The following is a 13465-nucleotide window of genomic DNA, read 5'->3' as shown; positions in this document are numbered from 1 at the left end:
CAAGGTATTGATTGGCCCAGTGAGGTGGATGGGAAAGTGTAGATGCAAAGCGATTGTGTTTTGCAAGATTGCACAGTTGGCGCCGAGGTGGCGAATTGTCTTGCAAGCGGCATGCACCATTATGCATATCTCTAACTTCACTTCAGGCCTCAGGAACTCCAAAACACAAGCCCCCCTTTGCTCGCCTCACCGTGAGCCACACGCATGCATTTCCTGAGTTGAGCGGCGGCTGGCTGAGCATGGCAGACGCAAAGAAGAACGATCCCCGCACGGTGTTCGTGCGGGGAATCGATGCCAGCGTCACAAACGAGCAGCTGCAAGAGTTTTTCAGCGAAGTTGGGCCCGTGAAGAACGCCTTCCTGGTCAGGAGGGGCAAGGATGGGCCGCACAGGGGCTTTGGCTTCGTGCAGTTCGCGGTGCAGGAGGATGCCGAGCGGGCGGCGGCAGAGGTGCCCGGCAAGGAGCTGGCGGGGCGTAAGCTCAAGGTGCAGACCGCTGTGCTGCTCATGCCCGCAAGTCTGCTGAGCAGAAGAGCCTGCTGCCTGCATGCCTGCCTGCCAGTCCGCCCTGGTACCAGCCGCCTATCCCTCTCCACCAAAGCGCAGGTGGAGGGTGCCGTGAAGCGTGCGCCGCTGGAAGAGCGGAAGAAGCGAAAGCAGTCAGGGACAGCAGCAGCACCCCAGCAGCAGCAGCAGCAGCAGCAGCATCCAGCAGCAGAAGTGGCGACGGCGCAGGCGCCCGCCGCCAAGAAGCCGCGCCCATCCAAGCCGGCCGGCAAGCCTAGCAGTGCGGCAGCAACAGCCGCAGAGGCCAAGCACAAGTGGCTGCGGACGGTTGCCATCGCGGGGCTGACCCCAGAGGCAGTGGACAGCGCCCTGCAGATGGCCAGGGCAGCCGGCGAGGTGTGGCTGCTGTTGCCTCCGCCTGCCGGCGCGCCCTGCTTGCATGCATGCGGTTGGTCGGGGCGATTATGATTGCCGTTTGTGTGCAGAAACTGCCAGTGTACTGCTGCGTTCAACGCCGTGCACACCTGATGTGCAAACTGCAGGTGGAGGAGGTGATCCGACCCATGCCCGACCAGCTGGGCGCGCAGTTCAAGCTGAGGAGGGACGGGTGCACCGGCGAGTCGCTGCTGGCTGTCTACAAGACTGTCAAGCAGGCCACCATGGCGGTGGAGCAGCTGCATGGGCAGGTGGCCGTTGCCGGCGGCGAGCCGGCTGCAAAGAAGCAAAAGAAGGGGGGCAGCAAGGCGGCAGAGGCAGGCGGCGGCGGCGCAGCAGGGTGCCGCGTGTGGGCGCGGCAGCTGTCTGGCGACGGGCTGCACCAGAAGCGCTGGCGCCTCATCGTGCGCAACCTGCCCTTCACGGTGAGCGTGTGTGTGGCAGGCAAGATGGCAGCAGCAATCCAAGGCCCTCCATGCAAGGCCCTCTTATGCAGCAGTTTGCAGAGCAGAGGTGGGGCACAAGCGGGACGCTGCAGAGGCTGTTGCCCGTTCAGTGCGTGTCCCCCTCTTGCTGTTTGCTGCAGGCCAGCGAGGCCGACCTGCGGCAGGCCTTTGCGCCCGCCGGCTTTGTGTGGGAGCTGTCTCTGCCGCGCAGCGCCAGCGGGCGCGGCCGCGGCTTTGCCTTTGTGGGCTTCACCTGCAAGGCGCACGCGGAGCGAGGCATCAGGCTGGTCAACGCCACGGTGGTTGCGGGGCGGCCCGTGGCGGTGGACTGGGCGGTGGCCAAGGCGCAGTATGACACGGCGCAGCCAGAGCAGGAGGCAGGGGCGGCTGGCGAGGGTGGCACGGCGGGTGCCGGCGTGGCGGGCGGCAGCTTGAGGCAGCTGATGGGGATTGATGGCGTGGACAGCGACTCGGAGGATGATCAGGCTGGACCGCCGGCGCAGATGGTGGGGCCCCGGGACACGGACTGAGCTGTTGAAGTCGCAGATTGCGGCGCACAGCGTAGGGGAGCCACTCGTTTGGGTCGGTGGATGTCATCACCGCTCATGCCGTGCGTGGTTGTGCTGCTGTGGTGCAGGGGCACGAAGGCGACGACGGCGAGGCGGCGGCACCTGTGGAGCCGGAGCAGGAGCGGCGCATGCTGGCCAGCGTGATTGACGGCATCCTGGACGGCGGCGGTGAGGAGGACGAGCCTGAGGCGGCAGCAGAAGGGTTGAGTGAGTCGGAGGAGGAAGATGGCTCTGAGGATGAGGACGGCGATGAGGCTGCCCAGGAGGAGAGCGACAGCGAAGAGGGGGAGGAGGAGGAGGAGGAGGCGGACGAGGAGGCGCCTGCTGCCAGCGTGGCCGCAGCCGACCCATTCAGCCGCAGCCAGCTGCAGAAGAAGGCCGAGGCGGCGGCGACCGCGGCGGCGGCGGTGGCGCCGGGTGCCGACCAGGGTCGCCAGCGAGCTGAGCCAGAGGCCGACGCCACCGTGTTCATCCGCGGCCTGCCGCTGGATGTGGGCAAGGAGCAGGTCTTCCTCAAGATGAAGGTGGGGAGCAGGGAGGAGGTGGCTTGGCGATTGCGAGCGTGCGGGGGTGTGGGGGTGCCCGAAGAGCTGCCAGGCCGCCGCGTTCTGGGGGCGCAGGCCGGCCAGGGCACGCATTCCTTTCTCGTGCATCTGCTCCATACTCACGTACGCACCCCCATGCAGGTGTACGGCCCCGTGCGCTCCTGCCGCCTGGTGTTGGACAAGGACTCGGGCAAGCTCAAGGGCACCGCCTTTGTGGACTTCTACCGGCGTGCATCGGCGCAGGCGGCGTCAGACGCGTGCGCCAAGGGCAGGTGTGCAGGGAGGCTGGCCGCCTTGCACAGTGTCTGTTGGTTCAGAGGGAGGAGGCTGCAGGGGCGTGTGCACCAAGGCTCACGTGGATCCCCTTGTTCTGCGCTGTGCGGCGGTGCCCGCCTGTCTGCAGGCGCAAGGAGGGCCCCGGAGTGGTGATTGGGGGGCGTGTGGCGGACGTCGACCTGGCTGTGGGGCAGGAGGAGGCGCGGGCGCTGGCGGTGGCAAAGGCGGCAGAGCGTGGCCCCCGCGACAGCCGCCGCCTGGCTCTGGCCAAGGAGGGCCAGATTGTGGAGGGCTCCCCCGCCTGGGAGGACATGTCGGCGGGAGACAGAGCCAAGCGCAAGCGCGCAGCAGGTTCGGCAGGCGGCCTGGTCACGCCCCTATCCCCTGTGTCTCCTGGCGCCATCTATGTGCTCCCCTGCTGACCTTGCCTGCCCCTCTGGCTGTGCCCGTGCGCCTGCCGCTGCCGCTGCCGCAGAGGAGAAGAAGCTGAAGCTGAAGAGCCCGAACTTTGTGGTCAGCGACTGCCGCCTCAGCGTGCGCAACGTGCCCACCGCCTGGACAGAGAAGCAGCTGAAGCAGGCCTTCATCGCAGCGGTGAGCCTTCGGGGTGCCAAAGGGCGTTCCCGTGCAGCGTCCTTAGCGCTTTCATGAGCTGGGCTGGAGTGAGTACCACCTGGCGCGCTTATGGCTTTGCAGCCGTGACTACCCTGCTCTTTGCCTGTGACGGGCCTCCGACTGACACCCCGGCTTCACTCCTCACTTCCTCCCCCAGGTCAAGGAGCGCGCCAGCAAGGCGCAGCCGCAGGTGAAGCAGGTGAAGATTCTGATGGATGAGGAGCGGCTGGGCCCGGATGGCACGCCGCGCAGCAAGGGCATCGCCTTTGTGGAGTTCACGGAGCACGAGCATGCGCTGTGTGCGCTGCGCCAGCTCAACAACAACCCCGCCGCCTTCAGCAAGGTGCGTGCCGACTGGCAACAGCCCAGATCCTGGAAGCGAGCATTGTCAGAGAGCCCTCGCCATGTGTCACGGTGTGCTTCGTCGTTTTGCTGTCCTTAAATGCCCTGCCCCTGCATACCCACCCCTTGACCTACCCACAGGAGCGGCGCCCCATTGTGGAGTTTGCTCTGGAGAATGTGAAGACGCTAAAGCTGCGGGAGACCAAGCTGGGCAGATCCAAGCAGCCGCGAGAGCAGCAGCAGCACCAGCAGCAACAGGAGCGGCAGGGAGCGGGAGGTGCTGCTTCGGGCACGGGTGGAAGCCAGCAGCAGCAGCACCACCAGCAGGGTGAGAAGGACGGGGCGGAGGCGCCTGAGGCAAAGTCCAAACGGAAGCTGCGCAAGGAGCGGCGGCTGATGCTGCAGGAGCGGCGCAAGGAGCAGAAGCAGCAGGAGGCAAGCGGAGGCGGGGCGGCGGCGGCCAACGGCACGCCAGCAAGCTGCGAGAAGAGCCGGTCAGCGAAGCGGCGCGAGCTGCGCAAGCGCAGGCAGGAAGGGCAGCAGGGCGTGGCCCCCGCAGCAGCGGCGCCGGCAGTCAAGACGGCACCTGCCACCGCCGCTGCAGCCAAGCCCGCCAAGCCCGCGGCTGGTGCCAAGCAGCAGCAGCAGCAGCAGCAGCAGCAACGGCCACGTTTGGGGGTGAACAGCAGGGCGGCCAAGGTGGCCGCGACCTCTCAGCAGGAGCAGCAGACGCAGCGGCGGAAGCGTTCTGCCGACGAGCTCATTGACAAGCTGGCGGAGGGACCCAAAGGCAAGCGTCTGGATGGCACCGCCGACTGGCATGCGTGCAGGCTGCCACTGCCGTGATAGATTTGTCGCCTTTGAAGACACTGGGATTGGCCTGCTGTTTGCAGGCGAGCTGCGGGCGAGGAAGCAGCGCAAGAAGGAGCAGACTGACAGCGTGGACCAGCTGGCGCGCCAATACCTCACCAAGTTCTTCTCGGATGCGCCCGCTGGGGCTGGCAAGGCTGGCAAGGGCAAAGGCGGCAGCAGCGGCAACGCGGGAGCAGCGGCCGGCCAGCGCTCGGCGCTCAAGCGCTGGTTTGAGTGATGGGTCAGCGGCTCAGGTGCAGGCTGTTATTGGTAGGGCGATTCTTTTCATGCCTTGAGTGTAATGAACCCCAACAGCAGATCACCAAGCACGCGTTGCATGTGGGGCGGCGGCACACGGTTTGTGCGCTGGCTCCTGGTGACACAGCCTGCCGCGGCTCCCAGGCTCGCCTCCTTCTCCTATCGCTTACGTACATCAGCTGGTGCCTACCATGGCGTCTGGGTGCCTGGCGAGAGCCAGCACAGCATGGTTGCGATCACGGGCGGCGGAAGGCTTGCTGCGCCCTGCGGGGCAGCTGCCTTGGATCTCCAGGGCGCAGCCCCAGCAGCGTCGCGCATCCCAGCAGCTGCGGGCGCAGTCCACCGCCGCGCCGCCCTACTGGGACGACGATAGCAAGCCCAGAGTCAACGTGTACTCAGACTACACCATCTACAAGGTGCGACGACATTGTTGCAGGAGCGCTGCCTTGCCAGAACCAACCCCGCCCCCATTCGGCAAGTCCCGCGGGGCGGGAGCGAGCTTGCGCTGCTCACCCTGGTGCATCCTCTGCTCTGCACTGCAGGGCAAGGCCGCCATGGCGATCAAGGTGATCAAGCCCACCTGGGAGTCCATTGGCAGCGGCCTGAAGATCAGCCGGGAGGGCACGCTGCTGCTGGAGTTTGCCGCCAGCGTCGGGCCGCAGCAGTATGACTGGACCAAAAAGGAGGTGCGCTTGCGTGTGCTGGCAGCGGCAGGTGCTGTTGGGACAAGGGATCACCATGTTGCGCATGCAATGCGCGTTGAACCCCGCAGACATTTGGGCTGAGCGCGCTCGAGTGTGCGGCGGTGCTGGAGGCGGCGGACGCGCGGCAATCCTTTGAGGCGCTGCACGACCCCAACAAGGGCAGGGGAGGAGAGGGCACCGTGTACAAGAAGTTCAAGTGCGCTGCGGCTGCGTTGTTGTGTACTCTGCTTGTGGGCATTGCAGTCTTGCAGCTCCAGACCGATGTGCATCCTGCGTGGGATGGGCCATCACACCCGCCTCGTTCAACTGCGGCTGCCCTTGGTGCCCGCTTGCTTGCTTCCCGCAGCATGCGGCCCGCCCCTGACAAGGGCTGGTTCTTCAGCATCGCCTCCACCGCCAGCGGCAGCCAGGTCAACATCTCCTGCAACGTCAGCGACGCGGAGCTGCGCCTGGTCACGAGGGTGTTTGATGTGAGCTGGCAAACTGGCTGCTAATGGGGGGTCTATGCTTGAAGATGCTAAATGTGGCGCTGGGGACTGATGGTGCCTTTCATGTGAAACTGTGTGTGAAGCTGTTCGCTGCATCATCAGGCTGCATGCCGTGTATTGAGCTCCTCAACTGGCTCATGTGCGTGCAGTTTGTGATTCCACGCCTGCTGGGCTTCGACGAGCACTTTGCGGGTGAGTGCCATGGTGCTGGGTGGCAAACACTGCATAGCCTTCACTCTGCCTGATCCACCGGGACGTCCCTGTCCCACTTGCAGGCGCGCCGTCTGTGGTGATGCCCGAGAGCGCTGCGGCGGCAGCACCAGCAGAGGCTGCCGCTCCCTTTTGATGACGACGCTGGAGCGGGGTTCCACCAGTTGTAATGTAGGCTGAGCGTTTTCGGCAGATGCTGCCAGCAACCCCATTTTGCCTGGCATCATCCATGTTGCTGTCAATGCTATGCGATGTACAGCTCCATCCTTTCCAGAGCCTTCGACTCAATGAGAGCGCGCGCTTGCGGTTGTTGTGGCGGCAGGGCAGGAAGTTGCTCGCTGGGCTGCCAGGGGATCAGCGCTGGTGTGACCTCTGTTCCTGTGTCCTGGCAGGGACTCCTTGCTGGCAAATTTGCACGCACTCGGTACTACAAGGCCTTACCCGGTACGCCTGCGGGACGCATGACGCGATAGCTCGCGCAATGATCCACGCAATTCAACTTGTTGCTGCTACAGTTTACCTCTCGTTTCGTGCCTGCGCGGGGGAAAAGAAGCCGCCAAACCGACGACCGCCTCGCGAGTGGACCGCCCCGTTTGCGCATCACCCGCGTTAGCCTCCCAAACGCTTCTGTAGACGCTAGGTAGCCAATCAGCCCACGGCATGGTTTTCCTGCAAGAGCTGTCTCCTTCCCAGCCAGTCGGCAGGCCCCAACACCCCCGTTTGTCAGCTTGCGCTGTGCGATTACGAGTGGGCGCGGGTGTGGTCGATCCATGCCGCGTCGGGCGAGCTTGAAACACACGCTGCCCGCCCACCTCCGCCGCCGCCGCCGCCGCCACCCGCTGCTGCTGCAGGGTGTCTTGACCCGGCCAGAAGCACCATGCAAGTGGATGGGGTGCAGGTGGGTGACCAGGGTGTTGACACGTGCATAGTAGAGCAGCCTTGCAATTGCCCTACACACCATGCCACCGCGTGTGTTCCAACGAGTCGAGATTGCAGCGCTGCACCACAGCTGCCGCACCACTGCTTGTTTGCTTGTGTGGGCTTAAAGTCTGGTAAAGCAAGAACTAGCTTGCAACATAGACTCCCCGCCGAAACGGGACGGGAACCGGGCGAAAGCAGAGAAAGCAATAAAACAGGGGTGGAGCAAGGCGACATGCAACGCAAGCAGCTGACAGGGCACGCATCGAAACGTGTGTATGACTGGCAAAGTGGCATGGCGCATTGGGGAGAAACGCAACGGTACGGGAGCATGGGCTGGCCAAACGGCAGTGCGGAACGCTAGGTCACTAGAAAAGCAGGGAAAGGCGCACTATGTATGCAATGAGGGCAGCCCCGGCTCGGGGCCGTTGAGAAAGCAGTGGGCGGGAGGGGGGAGGCCCCGGTGTGGGCGGGCCCCATCGAGGGGGGATGGGGCGCGCAAGCGGCCAGATGGGGCGGGGCGCGGGCGGCAGTGGAGTCCTGCGGCTGGGTGGGATATAGGGCAATGAGCGTTGAGCAGTGTGCGATGAGCAATGAGCAATGAGCAGTGAGCAGCCCCTCCCTAAACAAAGTGAAGCGCAGGACGGGGTCCGGTGGATGGGAGGCAAGGAAACGCGGGGGGTTGCCACGTGCGCTACCGCCGCCGCCGCAGGCAGCACCCCTGCGGCGGCGGCAGCGGCAGCAAGCTTGGGCCCAAACGCCGTGCCGCCGAGTCCCGTGGCTGCGACCGTAGACCGCGGGCCGGAAACTGCGGCCGCAGCTCGGCGGCACGTGGTTCTGGTCAAATCGCCAAGCGTGCAGCAGCGCCGAACCACGCTTCCCGGCCTCGGCGCATGCCTTCAGGGGCCCCCTATCGCTGGGCACACCCCTCCAACACCGAACATGCGCCCGGGGGGGAGGGCGGCCCGGGCTGCCCAGGCCAAAGTGGGCCGCCCTCGAGCAAGAGGCGGCCGGGCTGTGTGCTGAATGAATGAATGAACCACAGCTGGGCCCGTGGCATTCACTTGCCCCTTATGGATGCAACAGACAGACAGACATAGAACTGGTCAAGACACACCGCTTGCAGGCAGCAGAGGCTCACTAGGACGATGTGGAGGCTCAGAGGAAGGATGTGTCGTCCTGCCTTGGCCGCCAGGAGGGCACAGCCACGCTGTCGTGGAGCAACCTGACAGTGACTGTGACGGATGTGAAGGGCAACGACCGCCACATTCTGAAGGGCGTGGACGGCTATGTGGAGCCCAACCACATGATGGTGGGTGGGGGAGCGCAGAGGCATGCACCCAGGGCGCGCTGGTCAATAGCCGCAGAGGCACTCACTGTTGTCCGCCCATGTGCCAACCTGCCACGGTGCCTGTGTGTAGGCCATCATGGGCCCCAGCGGCTGCGGCAAAACTACGCTGCTCGACACTCTCGCGTAATTTTTTTTTGTTTGTGTTGTTGTTTGGCATCAGCAGAAGCAGGGGACAGGCCTTGCCTGCTTGAATGTGCCAGCTGAGCCAGGCCACCACTGCCATAGCTGCCAGGGCCCAACCTACTGCTGCCGTTTCCGCTGCCTGCAGGGGCCGGCTGGCCCATACCGCCCGGCACACTGGCGACATCCGCGTCAACGGCCACAAGAGCCAGCTGAGCTACGGCCGCAGCGCCTACGTCACCCAGGATGACGTGTTGATTGGCACGCTCACTGTGTACGAGACAATCTTCTACAGTGCAAAGCTGCGCCTGCCGCAGGTGCGCACCCGCCTACTGCTGACACTGCGACATGCTTCTTGGGCGCAAGCTGGGGTGACTCACGCCTGTGCTGGCCCTGCAGAGCATGCCCGGGGCAGAGAAGGAGCAGATTGTGCGTGACGTGATTGCAGAACTGGGCTTGGAGTCCACCAGCGACACGTGAGGCGCACCCATACACACATTGCTGAGGAGGTGGCTGGGCAGGCTGGGGCGCAGCCGGGAAGGGCAGGGTGGTGGCTGGGATGCGTGCATCGCTAGAAGCACATTGTGCACTGCTGGCAGCAGAGCCAGAAAGCTCACTGTGTTCCTGCTGCCTGCTGCAGCTACATTGGCACCTGGCACCTGCGTGGTGTGTCAGGTGGCCAGCGCCGGCGCGTCAGCATCGGCTGTGAGCTGGTCACCAGCCCCAAGCTCATCTTTTTAGACGAGCCAACTAGCGGCCTGGACTCTGCCGCCGCGTACTACGTGATGGCGGCTGTACGGCGCCTGGCAGAGCGCTGCCGCACCATCATCAGGCAAGCCAAGCGGGGAGAGGGGCTCGAGCTGGTGGCACCTGTCGTACTACGGGATGGTTATACCTGTGGTACATTGTGGTACTACCCTTGTAGGGCAGGCTGTTGCCCCTGAGGCATGGTACTCTCCTCGCTGCCAATGACGCCCTGCCTCCTCCCTCGCCCTGCAGCGTCATCCACCAGCCCTCCTCCGAGGTGTTTGCGCTGTTTGACAAGCTGTGCCTGCTTTCCGACGGTCACGTGGTGTACTTTGGCGCCGCCAACCGCGCCATCGACTTCTTCGCCGAGGCGGGGCTGCCGGTGCCCAGCAACCGCAACCCCGCCGACCACTTCCTGCACGCCATCAACCGCGACTTCCTGGAGAGCGATGATGTGGAGAAGGTGAGCACGTCGACAGTGTTTATTGTTCTAAAAGAGGGAGAACCCAGGGGCAGGAGGCTGCTGGCTTGCCGCTGTCGTGCAGCTGTTGAGCGATTGTGCCTGCTCCTTCCCCTTGCCCGCTTGCCCCGCGCCCACGCAGAACATTGCGGCGCTGGTGACGCAATACAAGGCCTCCCGCATTGCAGCACACGTCAAGGATCACGTCAAGGTGGGCAGCAGGAGGCAGATTGATTGAAGGTCAAAGCAGTGAGTAGGGTGGGCATGATGTGCCGGATAGATGCAGCATATGTTGTCAGCTGCCACTACCAGCCATGATCATGTGTGTGCTTGCTACCTGGCCTGTTGGTTGGCTGCAGGAGCTTGAAGACAACCCGGCCAAGGAGTACACAGCGGGCGCGGGGCAGCCCAACTGGCTGTACCAAACTTCGGTGCTCACTTACCGCACCTTCCTCAACAAGTGAGACTGCTTGCACAGCTCCCACCAGCTTGCGCACACTTTGGCCTGGCAACTTGACAGCCAGCTCCCTGCATCCCTTCTGCAGCCTGCGCAATGTGGGCGTATTCTGGATGCGGCTGGCCATGTATGTGATGCTGTGCCTGGGCGTGGCGTTTGTGTACTTCCAGCTGGGAGATGCGTGGAAGGATGTGTACAGCCGTGCCGCCCTCCTTTTCTTCGTGGTGGCTTTCCTCACCTTCATGTCGATCGCTGCCTTCCCCGCCTTTACAGAAGGTGCGCTGTGGGGCCGGGTCCAATTGCCCCAAGCACAGAACGCACGCCAATGACCTTGCTGACCGTGAAGCTGGCATCCATGCCACCCAACCACAACCCCATGTGTTTTGCTGCCGCAGACATGAAAGTGTTCATTCGAGAGCGGCTGAACGGCTACTATGGAGTCAGCCAGTTCACCGTCTCCAACACGCTGGCCAGTCTGCCCTTCATCTTCCTCATCGCTGTGGTGAGTGCATGGCCAGTAGGCACCAGCAGCAGCAGTCAGCACACATGTCACGCCACCAATGCTCCGCTGCCGCAGATCTCCTCCGTCTGCGTCTACTTCATTGCCAGCCTGCGCATGGATGGCGAGAGCGTGGTCTACTTCATCCTGGACCTCTTCATCTCCCTGGTGGTGGTGGAAAGCCTGATGATGGCGATCGCTCCTCTCGTACCCCATTATCTGATGGGCATCGCGGCGGGGGCTGGCATCATGGGGCTGTTCATGATTGTCTGCGGCTTCTTCCAGCCACTGGACAGCATGCCTGGCCCCGTCCTGAGGTACCCCCTGTCGTACCTCAGCTACCACACATATGCGTTCACCGGTGCGTACTATGGCAGGGCACGCCTGGCTAATCCCATTTGTTTGCATGAGGGCAAAGAGAGTGCACCCACACATCGAGGCCAGAGCCAGCAACCACAGGAGTGCTGGTTGCAGCCGTCCATTTGGCCAGTCCCGCTGTGGGCGTCCGTCACCTGCCTGCTGCTGCCGCTGCTGCCACTGCAGGGTTCATGGAGAATGAGTTCAAGGGCACCAGCGGCTGGGGGTGCGCCCCAGCTGCGGATGGCGTGCCGCCACCGGACTGCAGCGTGGACGGCGCCGTGGTGCTGAACTATTATGAGATCATGAACATCGACAAGTGGGTGTGCCTGGCCATCCTGATTGGCATGGCGGCATTCTACCGCACCATCTTCTTCCTCACTCTCAAGTGGAAGGAGCGCGCCAGTCGATGAGAGCGGCGCGCCAATACCGGCTCGTGTACGTACTGGCAACTGCTGGCATGGGCATGTGGGCAGAGGGCCTGGGCACGTAGTTAGAGACGCTGCTGATGTCCAAAGGAGTTAGAATTGCATGCAGAGTAGAGTACCACGTAGTTCACTTTGATCTGCTACCGACGCTGTGTTTACCGCCACCCCTCCTTGTGCCGCTTGCTGGTAGGACACGCTCTGCGCCGATTGCTTGCATGACATGCTGTGTGTCTGCATGCTGTTAAGAAAACTGTAGAAATTCTGGGGCGAGCATGCTGAGCCGTGCCGCGTCCGCCGGGCGCTGCCGCCACCACAACCACCGCCATCATGCAGCAGCATCATCCACACTTTCACCACAAATTGCGTCGCTTTCCCACGCTTGTGTCCTGTAAACCCGTTTTTCTGGACCGCCGCCACACTTTCCCGAGCACGCGCGACAAAGAGACACACCCATGTCTCACACTGTGTGTGCCGCCGCGCCTTGTGCGCGTCCCTTTGTTAGGGCTGCCAGCCTTAGATCGGCAGCAGCGCGGCCTCTGGTGCAGCGAGTGCGCAGCGACGGCGGGCAGCCGGCAACGTCCCCTGCCGCCAACGCTGCCACCACAGTCACGGTGGACACGCTCTTCTCCAACTTGGACATTGACCTTGACAACTATCGCCGCGCGCCTGCCACCTTGGTGAGAGAAACAGCAAGTATTATGATAATGGGCAGGGGTGTTTCATGTCTGCCACGGGACGGTGGCTCCGCCTGCCACTTGCCACATGCTCCATGTCGTGCTGCTTGTTTTCCTGCCGGCGTGCAGAAGCAAGAAGTCAGCGGCGATGTGCTGGCCACGGTTGAGAAGCTGGCGAATGCGGGCGCGCTCAAGAAGTGGGGCGCAGCTCTCAGCGACCTCCCCGAGCGCCGCAGCGTGATGCTGGGCGAGCTGCGCCTTGTGGGCGTGAAGCAGCCTGAGAAGATTGCCCAGCTGTCGGTCCGCAACGATGCAGGTGGGGATGGCAGGGGATCAATAGAACGTGGGAGCAGCAGCAGCAGAATCCGGGCATGCTGGCACTGGGTGCAACACATGTATCTTGCTCCGCCCACTCTGTGTGCAGCCTTCCTGTTCAGCGTGGTCGGCACCACCAGCGTGGCCGCCGTCGTCCTCGGCCAGCTGCCGGGCGACTGGGGCTTCTTCAGCAGCTACCTCATCGGCGGCATCTCCCTGGTTGTGCTGGCGATTGGCTCCATCAACCCAGGCATCCTACAGTTTGCCATTGACCGCTTCAGGCAAGCAGTAGCGCAAGGCAATTCATGCGACGGTTTTTCACATCATGTCGTTCCCCACTTAGATGCCCCTTACGATGCCCCCATGCTCAAATGCTGCAGCGTGGTGTTCCCTGACTACAAGCAACGCGTGGTTGCCCACGAGGCGGCGCACTTTCTGGCCGGCTACCTGCTTCGAGTGCCCGTGGCCAACTACTCGCTGATGCTGGGCAAGGTGTGCCGCCGATCTGGGCACAAACCACTGGGTGTGGCAGCAGTATGCCCCGTTGGCTGCTGAATCCCTACCCCCCACCCCCCTGGTCCATGCCCTCGCCCCTGCTTCCATCTGTTTCCTCACCTGTTTCTCCGCTTCTGCAGGAGCACACTGATCTGGTGGAGGCCAAGCTGCAGAAGCGGTTGATCGAGGGCTCGCTGGAGCCAGCCCAGGTGGACCAGCTGAGCGTGATTGCCATGGCGGGTGCCACGGCAGAAGCGATGAAGTTTGAGGAGGTCATTGGACAGAATGCAGACTTCTTTGATCTCCAGGTGAGAGGTTGGGGGATGGTTGACAGCCGTTGGGTTGCAGGGCAGGGATGGTAGGGCAGGCCAATGGGGGGGGGGGGGGGGGGGGGGGGG

At 63.5% G+C, this 13465-nt stretch overlaps 2 protein-coding genes across 2 annotated transcripts in view; both read left to right on the top strand.

The window, feature by feature from the left end:
• Nucleotides 1-239: 239 nt before the first annotated feature.
• CHLNCDRAFT_134820 (hypothetical protein) lies at nt 240-6382 on the top strand (the record flags this gene model as incomplete). The annotated part of the gene is made up of 17 exons (XM_005847044.1): nt 240-485; nt 606-902; nt 1049-1366; nt 1528-1893; nt 2025-2480; nt 2643-2773; nt 2905-3128; nt 3253-3371; nt 3550-3735; nt 3876-4530; nt 4628-4820; nt 5137-5260; nt 5387-5530; nt 5617-5744; nt 5895-6018; nt 6186-6228; nt 6312-6382. 17 exons carry the CDS (start codon nt 240-242, stop codon nt 6380-6382), a joined length of 3825 nt encoding a protein of 1274 aa, XP_005847106.1.
• A 741-nt stretch (nt 6383-7123) lies between these two features.
• Nucleotides 7124-13465, top strand: part of CHLNCDRAFT_134819 (hypothetical protein) — a gene marked incomplete at both ends in the record, with an annotated part of 6645 nt that continues 303 nt past the window's right edge. The window contains 18 exons of the mRNA XM_005847043.1: nt 7124-7144; nt 8360-8476; nt 8586-8638; nt 8784-8952; nt 9035-9111; nt 9276-9410; nt 9635-9845; nt 9985-10053; nt 10202-10302; nt 10388-10575; nt 10695-10801; nt 10877-11159; nt 11342-11560; nt 12190-12260; nt 12387-12573; nt 12682-12832; nt 12953-13064; nt 13208-13375. Of these exons, the coding sequence (XP_005847105.1) occupies nt 7124-7144; nt 8360-8476; nt 8586-8638; nt 8784-8952; nt 9035-9111; nt 9276-9410; nt 9635-9845; nt 9985-10053; nt 10202-10302; nt 10388-10575; nt 10695-10801; nt 10877-11159; nt 11342-11560; nt 12190-12260; nt 12387-12573; nt 12682-12832; nt 12953-13064; nt 13208-13375 (2439 nt within the window). The remainder of the gene's footprint in view (nt 7145-8359; nt 8477-8585; nt 8639-8783; nt 8953-9034; nt 9112-9275; nt 9411-9634; nt 9846-9984; nt 10054-10201; nt 10303-10387; nt 10576-10694; nt 10802-10876; nt 11160-11341; nt 11561-12189; nt 12261-12386; nt 12574-12681; nt 12833-12952; nt 13065-13207; nt 13376-13465) is intronic.

Source organism: Chlorella variabilis (genome assembly GCF_000147415.1).
Source record: "Chlorella variabilis unplaced genomic scaffold CHLNCscaffold_12, whole genome shotgun sequence".
Taxonomy (NCBI): Eukaryota; Viridiplantae; Chlorophyta; class Trebouxiophyceae; order Chlorellales; family Chlorellaceae; genus Chlorella; species Chlorella variabilis.
This window is presented reverse-complemented; position numbering and strand designations above follow the sequence as displayed.